At 41.3% G+C, this 14,563-nt stretch overlaps 2 protein-coding genes across 3 annotated transcripts; one reads left to right on the top strand and one right to left on the bottom strand.

Annotated features, from left to right (window-relative positions):
• Positions 1-7,252: 7,252 nt before the first annotated feature.
• rps25 (ribosomal protein S25) lies at positions 7,253-8,846 on the bottom strand. The gene is made up of 5 exons (XM_053423333.1): positions 8,776-8,846; positions 8,145-8,234; positions 7,857-8,040; positions 7,403-7,513; positions 7,253-7,314 (listed from the first exon to the last, which is right to left on the bottom strand). The coding sequence occupies exons 1-4, from the start codon at positions 8,776-8,778 to the stop codon at positions 7,407-7,409; spliced, it is 384 nt and encodes a 127-aa protein (XP_053279308.1). The 5' UTR covers positions 8,779-8,846; the 3' UTR covers positions 7,253-7,314; positions 7,403-7,406.
• Positions 8,847-8,905: 59 nt separating this feature from the next.
• On the top strand, positions 8,906-11,490 carry trappc4 (trafficking protein particle complex subunit 4). Of its 2 annotated transcripts, none has more exons than XM_053423330.1 (5): positions 8,906-9,250; positions 9,601-9,775; positions 9,932-10,053; positions 10,184-10,310; positions 11,228-11,490. In XM_053423330.1, exons 1-5 carry the CDS (start codon positions 9,076-9,078, stop codon positions 11,304-11,306), a joined length of 678 nt encoding a protein of 225 aa, XP_053279305.1. In that variant the 5' UTR covers positions 8,906-9,075; the 3' UTR covers positions 11,307-11,490. The 2 variants fall into 2 exon arrangements, with proteins under 2 accessions (XP_053279305.1, XP_053279307.1); XM_053423332.1 differs by having other exon boundaries at positions 8,914-9,250; positions 9,950-10,053.
• The last annotated feature ends 3,073 nt before the right edge of the window (positions 11,491-14,563 follow it).

The raw sequence follows: 14,563 nt of genomic DNA, 5'->3' as shown, positions 1-14,563 counted from the left end.
ACGCACGTAAGAAGGGATACATAAGCACGTAAGGGGCCCGGAAGGGCTCTTGCGCTGACGGGACCGTGAAAACGCAGATGCATGTGCCGGCTTTTACTTGTTGTCCCTAAAGTCTCTAAAAGTAGAGTAGGAGCCAGAGCTTTCAGCCATCAAGCCCCTCTCCTGTGGAATAATCTCTCACCTTCAGTTCGGAAAGCAGACATCATCTGTTCCTTTTGATAAAGCTTATAGTTAGAGCTAATTAGTGCGGCAGAACGTTACTTGTCCTATGTTCTAAAATAGGAAGCGTTTAGTTTAAAAAGGCATAGAGGTATTGATGGCTGATCTACTGAGTGGGCCACATGGTTTTCATCGTACTACCATACAAACCAATAGCCAGTCAGCCAGTCAGATTTACCTTGAGCCTCAGTGTACCCCAAAGTTCGGCCTGGCAAGGCAAAAAACCCTGATGACGCTAAGATGCCATCAGGGTTCAAAAGAACGCGTTCATTCCAACAGCGACGCACACCTGCCAGTAGTGATCTTTTCCGTATTTCAGTGCCTTATCAAAATAAGTGCCTTATCAAAATAAAAGAAACCATTTCAAAATAAATGTATCAAAACGTTGATTTGTTGTGCCTTTTGTTTACAGGGTATGAAGAAATAAACATGCAAAATTAGCCATAATAAAAAAAAAATATATATATATTTTAGTAATTGATATATGAAATACAGTTTAAGGCAAGGGGTAGTGATGGATAAAATTTTCTTTAAAAAACAAGTTAAGTCTTTCATTCTCACTTTCTACCTTAAAACTATGAAATGAACGGAATTGAAATGGTGAACTATGAACGTGAACTATTCATGTTTACTTGTATGAACTGAACTTTGAACTAGTTCATGAGAGGTGTGAACTTGAAAAACACTGGTGGTAGATGCTGCATTGAGTGGATGATGGAGTCTAGGCAAGCCGCCGGTGCCAAGTCACGAGAGCTGGAGAAGGATGCTGTGGACGACCAACAAGCAGAAGCATCGACTTTCCTCCAGTTGAGATTAAATCAGATGAAGAAAACCTGTGGCCACATCTCAGCAAGCAGTTTGCCTTCAAACGCAAAAGAGGCAACCGCTATATAATGTTCAAACTCAACAAGAAGTTTGTACAGTGCCTGACAAAAGTCTTGTCACTTATCCATTTTGTAGAAACAACAGTTTATAACCTGACTTTTAATTAATCCATTGGTTTTAGAAATGGCTCATATGAAAGCTAAAACCCTCCCAAATTATGTTTAATATACTAAAATAAATTTGCTTCACTGAAGAAAGATTGATCATTTAATAAACACAAAAAAGTCAGATTTTGGCAAGAAAAAAGTTTTATCGCCTACATAGAGTAATGTGAAATTGAACAAATAATTTACTTCAAAGACAAAAATATGTTGCATAACATCAGTGAATTAAGTAGTGGTGCTGTGAGATCCATATTTAATATCTTGTATGACTTCCATGAGCTTGAAGGACTGCATCCATGCGGTTCGACAATGATTCATTGTCAACAGGAATAGCAAAGAAAGCAGTCTGCCTCCCAGAGTTCATCAAGATTCTTTGGTTTCGTCTTCCATGCTTCCTCTTTCATTCTACCCCAGACATGCTCAATTATGTTCCTGTCTGGTGACTGGGCTGGCCAGTCCTGGAGCACCTTGATCTACTTCGCCTTGAGGAACTTTGATGTAGAGATGGAAGTATGCGATGGAGCACCATCCTGCTGCAAAATTTGACCCCTTTTATGGTTGGGAATGTAAGAGTTAGCTAATACTTCTTGGTATTTTAGGCTATTGATATTGCCTTCCACCCTGCAAATCTATCGCACACCCCCATACTGGATGTAACCCCAGACCATGATTTTTTCCGCCACCAAACTTAACTGTTTTCTGGGTGAATCTCGGATCCATGCGGGCTCCAGTAGGTCTCCTGCAATATTTGCGGCGGCTGTGATGTAATTCAGCTGAAGATTCATCTGACAAATCCACCTTCTGCCACTTTTCCAGCGTCCATCCGTTTAGCAGGCTGTGGGCCTTAGCAAATGCCACACGTTTTGTCAAAAACATCTCCAGTCTCTTCAAATCTTTTTCTTATTCTTTGTACTTGACGCTGAGACACATTGAAGGTGTCAGCCACCTCAAAAGTGGATCTGGTCTTCAGCCTCTTGATAATCAACGCTTTGGTCTCAGGGTGAATCTTAGGCATGTTGTCAGAGGTCAAGTTGCAGTTGATGTGAAGGTCTGGTGTGCTGGGGTTATTTTTATACACACCCATTAATTGATTGATAAATTATTGATCACACGTGAGGCTGTAATCTAGGATTGGGTGCATCATATGACAAGGCGACAAGACTTTTGTCTTTGCAAAAACTGACTCAGTGGGCTTTACCAAGCTGTGAACGTTAGAATGCTTTTCAGCAGTTTCGTTTGGCACCAAAACATTATTTCAAAAGCTGTTTGGATTGAAATTAGCCATTTCTTGTAAAAAAAATTGATTACAAATATATTTGAGGGGCACTTAAGGTCAACTTGTACCCAAGCGACAAGACTTTTGTCAGGGACTTTAGACTAGTACTCTAAAGGTGGACCAAAGTTTAACCAAAAGTTTAAGTATACAGTGGGACAGTGGCATTTGAATTTTTTATTTTAGCTGTCATGTGGTGTCTTGACATGACCTCCCAAAAGTTCTTAAATGTTGTGTTGACATTTTAAATGTTTAATGTTTGACATGTTTAATGTCATTGCACTTATATTTGTAAAGATTCTCCTTTAATTAAAAATAACTGTTTTTGGATTGGATTTATGACCCCTTGTCCTTTTTTGCACTGTATAGGAGCGGCCCCTATCAAATTGTTGGAAGTAACTAAGTAACTTTTACTTAAAGTACATTTTAAATTAACTACTTTTCACTTTTACTTGAGTCGGTTTTTAGATGGTTACTTTTACTTGTACTTAAGTAAAATTTCACCAAAGTAAACATACTTTTACTTGAGTACAATATTTTAGTACTTTTTACACCTCTGCTTATAACAGCGTACCATTCATTAATAGTAAGCGTATTATATTTAGAAAAGTCTAACCTGATTACAAACACCTACTGCTCTGATTTACGACAGGAATGTGAGCTCCATGTTACGTTTTAGTCATTGCAAGAACACAGAAATAAGGTTAGGGATAAACACCTTAATAAAAATGATGAAAAATCCGGGCATCCTGTTTGATTTAATTCTAAGTTTTGAACAGTATGTCACAAAACCTGTGCAAATCTGTTTATAGAGCATTGCCAGTATTCGACTAATGTTAAATTTCAAAGCTACAGAAACAATTTCACATGCTTGTTTGTCATTAAGCATAGAACACAGCATCAGCCTTTTTACAAGCCAGAAACTCTTGAATCTGGCTTCAGACCATACATAAGTCAGGTGCCAGGCTTTAAACCAGAGGAAATGGGTTGGAAAACATCCTGGTTTCATTCTCTGTACAACAGCAACCTGTATGTTTGAGAATTGATTTTAAGGTTCCTTTAAATATTTTCTACTTAAAGTGGAATTTTATAGTGTTTTTATTTCTTTGTTTTGAGAAGCATCATATTAAGATATATGCATATAAGTATCAAGGGAAATAATGATGGTATGTCTCTAGACAATTAAATACAACAAATATACCTGAATACACTACAGAAGCTAAAAAAATACAGAGGTGTAAATAATTAAGTTAATGGAGATGAGGAAAACTGAAATGGTATCTTGCATCAAATATTTTACAATGTAACAGTTGGGCTGTTTTAAAATCATTTGTAATGTACATTAGTGACAAGTCACCTGCATTGAAAAGCGGACGCAGTGATGTCTTGTACTCTAATAGATGCTGCAGGAGTTGATGCATTGTTCAGTGTAATGCATCTAGTTGGTGCTTGAGGTAGTAATGCTAGTGACAAAGTGACACTTGACAGCATCCATCAACCCACCCTGTGTCTTTCAAGCCCCCAGCAAACGTCTGACAGTAGAGATAGTTTCTTCATTTCTTATCAATATCTCATAACCTGGCAATGCCTGTGGCATCTCAGACAAATGGTAGACATAAATGATGAAGCTCTAGCACCATGTTACAACTGATCAGCCTCAACATGGAAACATCAGTCATTTGTATTGAATTTACTGGATGGTAGCACCAAGTGCAGTGTTAGTGTAGAACTGAGGACTTTCATTTAAATGATTCCAGCTGGCAGACCAGGTCAAAGCAACATTAAACTCCCAGCGTTTATTGTGAAAAGAATCATTGCTGTACAGCTTTGAATGTCTTTGTATATGAATGGCCTCATGATTTAAAGGGGACATATTATGCCCATTTTACCACAGTTGATCCTTGGGGTCTTAATGAAATGTCTGGAACCGGTCCGGTGCTAATTTCTAACAAAGACAGACACACACAGAAGCTATGACTTGGGTTAGCCTCCGAGTACATTGTTTTCTATGTATACCTGCTGCATGCCTGGGGTGCCAGACACACAAGCTACGACTCCGAGAGCATTGTTCCTCCACTCCGGACCCGAAATGGGATCTCTCCCCCCACCTCCCAGCCCGATGCTTCCCAGGTGGGGTGCCACATGCAATACTGCTGTAAATACGTTCACAAGCAACCATTCCAGAAAGTGCTATAACTTTAAACACAAACTAGCAGCAAGCTAGCGTTAGCTCGCTGCTGATACACGTAAAGCATCTAAGTAGCCACAGCGGCAGAGACACGGTCCCCAACACCAGCAGCTCTACGGAGCTAGCACCGGGACGTCCACGGAGCTAAAACCGGCACCTCCACGGGTGGGGAGCCACATATCCCTGCAATACTGCTGTAAATACGTGCACAAGCCACCATTCCAGAAACTTTAAACACAAACTAGCAGCAAGCTAGCGTTAGCTCCCGACAAAAAGCTGTTTTCTATTTATACATGCTGCTTCTACCGGGGCGAAACACACACACAGAAGCTAGCGTTAGCTCGCTGCTGCTACCCGTAAACAAACACTGACACGTCCACCAGAAGCGAGCCGCTGACATGGAGCCAGCAACCCGCGGACATCACCCAGCGAGCCCGAGCTGAGGAGGGGGCTGTGGCTCTAACTCACCCCGACCGCAGGCTCTGTTTCCTCCACCTCTCACCCCGCTCCCTGGCTGGTCAGCGTCCCCCCTCGGCTAGCTCCCCAGATAGCACCCGCCGCCTCGAGTTGAGGAGGGTGCTGTGGCTCGTAATTTACCCTGGTCTCCTCCTCCGCCAGATCTCCGCCTCCAGGGGGGGGGGGCTATGCCATGTAGACCGACTGTGACGTCAATTCTGGTCGTATTCCCATTCGACGCACTCTAGCGTATGGTTTCTGACATAGAGGAACCACAACAAATCGCGGGAGTTTTTTTTTTTTTAGACTTTTTGGGACGGTAGACATGCCCGATACCCAAATTAACATGTAGAAGCACTACAAAAGTGGAATTTTCATAATATGTACCCTTTAAGGTAAAGTGGCAAATGGATCCACTATTTGATGCCAATTACCTGCATCTTCAATAATAGGATTCTCAACCAAGCCCCCAAAAACTCACTTTTGTTAAATGTTAGAATAAAAATGTCTTACGCCGGGTTCACACCGGACGCGGTAGCGACGCCGAAGCGCTGCGCATTACTAATAATATCACATACTTCTGCTGTTATCAGCCTGCAGTAAAAACGGCATTTAATCATTTTTTTCAAGCATATACTTACTTGTTGCTCCAACATTAACTGCAACAGCATCCCAACATGTCTTTTTTGGTGTTGTCTTTATACAACATATGCTGAGAATCAACAACTCAAGTTACTTCTCCACTTCAATGATTAATTTAATGTCATCCATGTTGAAGAACTTCTCCGCTGTTAGCTCCGGTAAATGTCGGGTGTCGAGGGTAAATTACGTATTCTCAACTCAAGCCTATGTGGAGAATACGTAGCCCCCCCCCCCTCTCTTTTTATCTTTATGACTGCTTGTGTGGCTGTAGTGGATGGGCAGAGGGGGACATTAAATAATGTGGTTGGTAAAAGTGGTAAAATTAAAACTCCAAGACAACAGAACGTGAATACAAAGTATGGGATGCATATTTGATCATTTATATCATATAAAATATGTCATCTATATCGTTTAAAATCATTTCAGTGTGTTTCCTGTCTCGATACGCTCGCGTCAAGCGGAAAAAATAGACTCGACGCCGAAACGATCGCTTCACGGCGCTAGGCAGCCGCGGCACAACGCTACGCTTCAGCCTCCGGTGTGTTCAGCGCTGCGGTTTAACATGGGAGTGGATGGGAGCCAGAGGATTGGCGCTGCGCTTACGCCTCGCTTCGGCGTCCGGTGTGAACCCGGCGTCACAGTGGCTATATTCATTATTACAAAATTTAATGCATTTATTTACTAAAGGGGGGCTGAGGGTGAGGGTGTAGGGTCGTCCTCCAACCTGAAGGTCAGCAGTTTAATCCCCTGTCTGACCCATCTACATGCCGAAGTGTCCTTGGGCAAGATGATGAACCCTGAATGGCCCCCCATAGAACAACAAAGTGCTGCGAATAGATGCACTGTATGAATGTGTGTGAGAATGGGTGAATATAAAACTGTACTGGAAAATGCTTTAAGTGGTCATCAAGACTTGAAAAGCGCTATATAAATACAAAACCATTTAACTTTAGTGCACCTTTCAAATTCTATGTAGTTCATGAGTTTATCCTATTTTTATTTTGTACTAAAAACTAAATTTATTAATTTCTAAAGTTAATAAGGGAATTGCTCTCAGCGTCCCAAGATGCTAAAACATTGCTAGAACTAAATGATTTACATTGACCGGGAGGATGTACTTCGTTTTAACTACCTGAAGCCCAGCAGCAGTTCTGACTAGCTTGCTATGATACAAAAAAATGTTCGTTCAATTCATAAACATACAGCATCAGGTGAGATGAAAACACTTAATTGCACTTGTACATCACTTTCTATTGAGATTCTTCAAATCTTTGGGTTGCTGGTTAGTGTCAGCATCACCTCATCATGCTCTTAGCTGCCTATTAACACTGATCATGATGCTTTAATTATTTCTTGAAGAACTTTTATTTTGTTTGAGCTATGAGTTGTAATGTCTCCTTTTGATTAAGATTCGTATCATCTCTGAATCACAATTATGGATTAATGACAGAAAAGCCTGTTATACCAATTAACAAACGGACACAATTGACATTTTATCTTTACAGTTTTTATTCACCTTTCAGTAAACAGGAAACAGACAAAAAAGCCTGTAAGACACAAAAAAAAGTGTAAGTAAGTGAACAGTTAAAGATAAATAAATTAAAAAAAATTCAATGGTGCAGTTTGTTGTTTTACCTCATTATGCCTTCTCTGCTGCCTTCTCTGCTGCTGCCTCTTCTTCTGCTCCCTTGGTGTTACGTGTGTAAATCAGCTGCGCTCTGTGTTTGGACACCAGTTTGATCATGCCTGGAAGACAACACACAGCCACATTTGTGGTTAGCATGATCTGATTTTAAACCACCCATTTATATCAACTATGTCATGTGTGGAATATTTCTAATGTAAAAGCGAGCCATGCTGATGATTGTGGGTGAATTGAATTTAATGTTGCGTCACAATAATATAGCTGGTAGCTGGAACTGATCTCCACTTCTTCCAAAAAACAAACGATGTGCATTCTGCCTGTGACATCACTTGGAAGATTGAATAAAACATATCCACTGGTTCAGTGCAATAAACACAAATGTGATTACATGTGAAGCCATTTACTGGGTATAACACGCACTATGAGCTAAAGGGTGAGGTTCACCTTTGGCAAGCAGTTCCTGGAGAGCATTCCTGGCCAGAGAGCCGCGGACCTTCAGCCTCTCAGACACGACAGCAGGGGTGATGAGCTTGTAGTTGGGCACTTCTTTATACAACTTCTCGTAGGTGGCCTTGTCGAAGAGCACAAGGTTGTTGAGCTTGTCCCTCACCTTTCCCTTGGACCACTTCTGCTCAAAGGCAAAAAAAGGGGTCAGTGTGTAGACTCATACAATTATTCAGGATATTCATGATATAAATGGGTCAATCTTTGGATCAAATCGAGCTACTGTACCTTCTTCTTGGCCTTGCCTCCAGACTTGTTGACTGGGTCCTTGTCCTTCTTGGACTTCCCAGCGTCCTTCTTCTTATCTTGTTTGGGAGGCTGAAATCAGGGGACAAAATAGTCCATCACATTAATGCTACATGTGGGCCTTGCAGCACCTGTGCATTAAGTGAATGATAGTGAAATGAGAACGCTTACACCGTATTTCAGACAACGGCGTCTAACCAGCCGTTAACTCTGGTGGCCGGCATGGGGGTGGCCAAGTCACGTACTCTTACGTTTATAGCCTCACATTTAAAATGGGTAACTAATATCGGTAATTGTCAACAGCGTTGGCACCCATGCAATACTTATAGTAAAAATGCAGACGGAGTTATTAAGGGTTACTTTGCTCGACTCGTCTGTAACTACAGTGCAGTAGGAAAGCGTGGCGGAATTATCAGGCTAGCTAGCAGGCTAACTAGCGTGCAGCTAAATGCGTAAAAGGACAAAAAAATAACTAAATTTAGGCTCTTTTATAGGAAGGTGGAACAACACAGTTTATTCACCAGTGGTTCCGAGTTACTACGACACGGATGGGATTTCATAAAGACGAGTAATTTTCATTTAGATCGGACAAAACGTGGAAAACTGTCCTCACCATGTTTCCTCGTCAAGATGTCGGAGCGAAAGGAAGCTTACCCGTGCTAGAGCCCCTTAGACAACCCGTATATGCGGAAACGGGTTGAGGGATTCTGGGTAATGGAGTCCTGTTCGCATCTTATCGTTTCTGTTGATTTTGACTGTACATACCTACTGATCAAACCACTGTGCGACACTCACATCTGTACACAAACATCTAAAAGACGAACTGGGTCACAAAGGCTGCTGGTTTATAGTGTTCCGGTGTTTGGACAAAGCTGAGGTCACGTGACGGTGTTGTCAGCTGTGCGTCGTCAACATGGTGATCTTCAGTGTCTATTTGGTGAACAAGGCTGGAGGTTTAATTTACCAATACGACAACTATGTCCCGAGGGCGGAAGCGGAGAAGACCTTCAGCTTCCCGTTAGACCTGGTGCTCAAACACCACGATGAAAAAGTAGTCGTTTCTTTCGGACAACGGGACGGAATCAGAGGTAAACTTAAAAGCTAGCATTAGCATGTTAGCTCACGTCAGCTATTAGCCGCTACTGTGTTATTAAGATCTGAAAAAACACTGCAAATGTGGTTTGAAAAACTGAACAAGGAAGTAATGAACCAGTTGTATTTGTTAAGTGCATAATAACAGTGCCCACAATTGAATGGGTTCCTAAAGACTGACTGTGTGTTACCTCATTTAGCATTTTTAAAACCCTACTACTATATTGAACTCCCTTAGCACGGTCTGTGGTGTTTTTCATCTTTAGGTTGCATGACACAAACGTATGTTCATCAATTTACTGTCTTATGATGTCTGTTTGTGTATGACTCCTGTGTCCTTCCCCAGTGGGACATGCAGTGCTGTCCATCAATGGAGTCGATGTGATTGGAAAGAACACAGCAGAAGGAAAGGACATCCTTGAGTACTTGAAAGACGCCTCAAACTATCCTGTGTCTATTCGATTTGGACGTGCACGCCTGAGCTCCAACGAGAAGCTGATGCTGGCATCCATGTTTCACTCGTAAGTTTCAGATTTGCACTGAGGTTGGGGGCTTGTGTGCTGGAGATAGATTCATGTCACAGTGACAACAAACTGAGCAAGAAACTGAATACAGCGCCCCAAAGTGAACAAATGTGATAGCTGCAGGTCTGATGTGTTTTAATAATCAACGTCCAGTTTGGTTGTTTTCCTCAGGTTGTTTGCTATAGGTTCACAGCTGTCTCCAGATGCTGGCAGCTCGGGAATCGAGATGCTAGAAACAGACGTCTTCAAACTCCACTGCTTCCAGACTCTCACAGGTGAGTGGTGTAAACTAAGTGTCATTATGTGTGAAATAAAGACCAACAAAATTGTGCATAGTTTTTCTAACTTTGTAATGATATGTAACTGAAATCTTTCTCACTGTTTGTTCTGTCTCTGTTCTATCAGGGATAAAGTTCATTGTGCTGGCTGACCCTCGACAATCCGGCATTGATGCACTGTTGAGGAAGATTTATGAAATCTATTCCGATTTTGCCCTCAAGAACCCGTTCTACTCTCTGGAAATGCCTATCAGGTAATTTCAGGAGACAACAATGTTTCGTTACACTTTGCTGTGTTTTTATTTGTCTTAGGCTACATCCACACCACTACATTTAGTTTTACATGCATAAATAATAATAATACATTTTATTTGTAAGGCACTCTTCATCCGAGAATCTCAGAGTGTCACAAGTACATAGTTAAAATCAAAGTCCTAAAAACTCAACTCAAAGTAAAAACGCCTTCTTGAATAAAAAGTTTTTTAGGCCAGTCTTAAAAGAGTCCAGGGTCTGTGTTGCCCTCAGGTGGTCAGGGAGACCGCTCCATAGGCGGGGCGCTGCTGAGCAAAAGGCCCGGTCGCCCATGGTGCGGAGCTTGGTGTTGGGAACCCGAAGGAGCGAGCTACTTGTAGATCTGAGGGTGCGGGTGGAGGTTTGGGGAGTGATGAGTTCTTGTAGGTAGGGAGGTGCATGTCCATTTATGCATTTATGGGTGAGGAGTAGGACTTTGTAGTCAATCCAGGTTGAGACAGGGAGCCAGTGGAGTGAGTGGAGAATTGGTGTTATGTGCTCATATTTACATCATATTTGCATCACTGTTCAATCAGTTAATCTAACTTTATTTGTATAGCCCATATTCAAAAATTGTCTCATAGGGCTTTAACAAGGTGTGACATCCTCTATCCTTAACCCTTATAAAGTCAAAGGAAAAACTACAAAAAAACTTTTAACAGAGTTAAAATAATGTAGAAACCTAAGAGAGAGCCACATGTGAGGGATGCAGATGCAGATTGTGTTTGTCTTTTACAACCATTTTCAGATGAAAACATGCTATTGTGAATGTAGTAAGGCTACATCCATACTTATAATGCACACAACATTTTCGTTTACTTATACAGTGTCTCCTGCACATCCCAGCTCCTGTGTCACTGTTAATCTGTGTGATTTTCAGGTGTGAACTCTTTGATCAGAATCTGAAGAGCGCGCTGGAGATCGCAGAGAAAGCCGGCAACTTTGGAGCTGGATCTTGAAGCAGGAAACAACATGAATCTGATTGTTTCACGATCACAAGAGGTTTAGTGAATTTCGATGACTGAGGACGTTGTTGAGGGAAATTATGTGGATTCTCTTCGTTCCTTTTGGAACTGGGATGTGACACATTGTAAATACATGTTTTGTAAATACTTGAAAAGATTAAACCCACGTGTGTTAATATTTCATGTGTAGTTTGTCTTTGTTTGCATAAATATTGAACATTTAACAGTACTTCCGCGCAATCCAGCTCTATCAGACCATAATTTAATAACCTTCGATTTTTCAATAACTGAATATATGCCACTAATAAAAAACTCATTTTCTAGATGTCTACCTGATAGTGCTGTAGCTAAATTTAAGGAAATAATTCCAATTACATTTAAACCCGTATTATCCGTAGGTATAAAGAACAAATTCTTTAAAAACCCGAGCTCCATTGAGATCGACCACCTCGTCGATAGCTCTGCAGACTCATTACGATTAACATTAGATTCAATAGCCCCTCTAAAAAAGAAAAATGACAAACATAGTAAGTTAGCTCCGTGGTATAATTCCCAGACAAATGAGTTAAAACAATTATCAAGAAAACTAGAAAGGAAGTGGCGCTCCAGCAACCATGTTGAAAACCTCATAGACTGGAAGAATAGTATTAAAGAATATAAAAAGGCTCTCCACAAAGCAAGAGCCGCCTACTATTCAAAACTAATAGAAGAGAATAAAAACAACCCCAGGTTTCTCTTCAGCACTGTAGCCAGAACCTCCACCGAACCCAGTATTCCTCGATCCCTAAATAGCAATATCTTTATGACCTTTTTTAATGATAAAAATCTAACTATTAGAAATAAAATCAACCATTTCCTGCCCTCAATTGGCACTAATACCCTCCCAACAACAGAGATCTCAGAAACGGCTGAGAATCCTACCCATTACTTAGACAGCTTCTCTCTGATCACCCGTGATCAGTTTACCAAAATAATCTCAGGTTCTAAACCAACAACCTGTATCTTAGATCCCGTTCCTAGAAAATTACTTAAAGAAATTCTGCCCCTAATTGATAGTTCGTTACTTAATACATTCAATCTGTCATTATCATCAAGTTATGTACCACAGTCTTTTAAAATAGCAGTAATCAAACCCCTTCTCAAAAAACCCACTCTAGACCCAGAGGTTTTAGCTAATTACAGACCAATATCTAATCTCCCCATCATGTCTAAAATCTTAGAAAAAGTGGTAGCCAATCAGCTGTGTGAGTTTCTCCAGGAAAATAATATATATGAAAACTTTCAGTCAGAGTTTAGAGCCAATCACAATACAGAGACAGCCTTGGCAAAAGTCACTAATGAACTTTTAATAGCCTCAGATCAGGGACTTGTGTCTGTCCTCGTTCTGTTAGATCTCAGTGCAGCATTCGACACAATTGACCATCAAATTCTATTACAAAGACTCAAACAGTAATTAACATTAATGGAACCGCCCTTAACTGGTTTAAATCGTACTTTTCTGATCGCTCCCAATTCGTGCAAATTAATGATGAGTCATCTGTGCGCACCAAAGTAAACCATGGTGTTCCCCAGGGCTCTGTGCTCGGCCCAATTTTAATCTCATTATATATGCTTCCACTAGGAAACATTATCAGGACACACTCGGTAAATTTCCACTGCTATGCGGATGACACCCGGTTATACTTATCAATAAAACCTGAACAAAGTAAGCAATTAACTAAACTTCGAGCATGTCTCAAGGACATAAAAACCTGGATGACCTGCAATTTTCTCTTATTAAACTCAGACAAAACAGAGGTTATAATACTTGGCCCCAAACACCTTAGAGATACATTATCTAATGATATAGCTGCGCTAGACGACATTGCCCTTGCTTCCAATGAAACAGTCAGGAACTTTGGAGTGATATTCGATCCTGATTTATCCTTTAATAGTCACTTAAAACACATTTCTAGAACCACCTTTTTCCACTTGCGTAATATCTCAAAAATCAGACATGTCCTTTAGCAAAAAGATGCAGAAAAACTAGTCCACGCCTTTGTTACATCGAGACTGGACTATTGTAATTCATTATTATCAGGCTCCAGCAGTAAGTCGTTAAAGACTCTACAGCTTGTCCAAAATGCCGCAGCACGTGTCCTGACGAGAACAAAGAAAAGAGAGCACATTTCTCCAGTATTAGCATCGCTACACTGGCTTCCAGTTAAATCTAGAAGAGAATTTAAAATTCTCCTCCTCACCTTCAAGGCCCTTAATAATATAGCGCCTTTTTACCTTAAAGAGCTGTTAGTACCTTATAAACCCACTAGAGCACTCCGCTCCCAGAATTTAGGCTTACTTGTCGTCCCTAAAGTCTCTAAAAGTAGAGTAGGAGCCAGAGCTTTTAGCCATCAAGCTCCTCTGCTGTGGAATAAACTACCACTTTCAGTGGTAGACACCATCTGTTCGTTTAAGAGTAGGCTCAAAACCTTCCTTTATGATAAAGCTTATAGTTAGACCTAATTAGTGCGGCAGAACGTTACTTGTTCTATTTTATGACACACAGAGCTTCTTTTTCCAGCTTCTCCTTCCTCTTCTCCATCCCTATCCCCCTTCCCCGGAATCCCTTTGCTTTATCACCCGCAGATCCAGGGCCTCTGTGGCCGCACCATGGATTGCGGTTTGTTGATCGCGCACCGGGGGTCGTGGTGGTGGACCCAGTGTGGCGGACCCTGTGTCGCGTTGGCATCGGGTACGGGCATTGGACCAGGACCGCGGCGGCGGCTCGTGGTGGGTGGCGGTGGACGATGACTGAGGACTGGAGTGGCGTTCTGGTCTGGATGGTGGATGGTGGTCTGGATGGTTGCTGACCATGGACTGTGATTGCAGCGGGACTGCTTGGCATGTCATGTTGGGGTTGTCCTTCGGGATGTTTACCCTCATCAAATGCTGCTAGAGACTTTAATCTTTAATCTTGAAGACTTTAATCTTGATGATGTTTTCCTGCACCAGGCATCTATTGCACTTCTGTCCGTCCTGGGAGAGGGATCTCTCACATGTGGCTCTCTCTGAGGTTTCTACGTATTTTTACCCTGTCAAAACGGTTTTTAGTAGTTTTTCCTTACTCTTGCTGAGGGTTAAGGACAGAGGATGTCATACCCTGTTAAAGCCCTATGAGACGAATTGTAATTTGTGAATATGGGCTATACAAATAAAATTTGATTGATTGATTGATTGATAAATATTGGATTTCTGTGTACAAACGAGAGAAG

Source organism: Pleuronectes platessa, chromosome 5 (assembly GCF_947347685.1).
Source record: "Pleuronectes platessa chromosome 5, fPlePla1.1, whole genome shotgun sequence".
NCBI classification, from domain to species: domain Eukaryota; kingdom Metazoa; phylum Chordata; class Actinopteri; order Pleuronectiformes; family Pleuronectidae; genus Pleuronectes; species Pleuronectes platessa.
The sequence above is the reverse complement of the archived record's forward strand: the minus strand, read 5'-3'. Positions and strand labels throughout refer to the sequence as shown.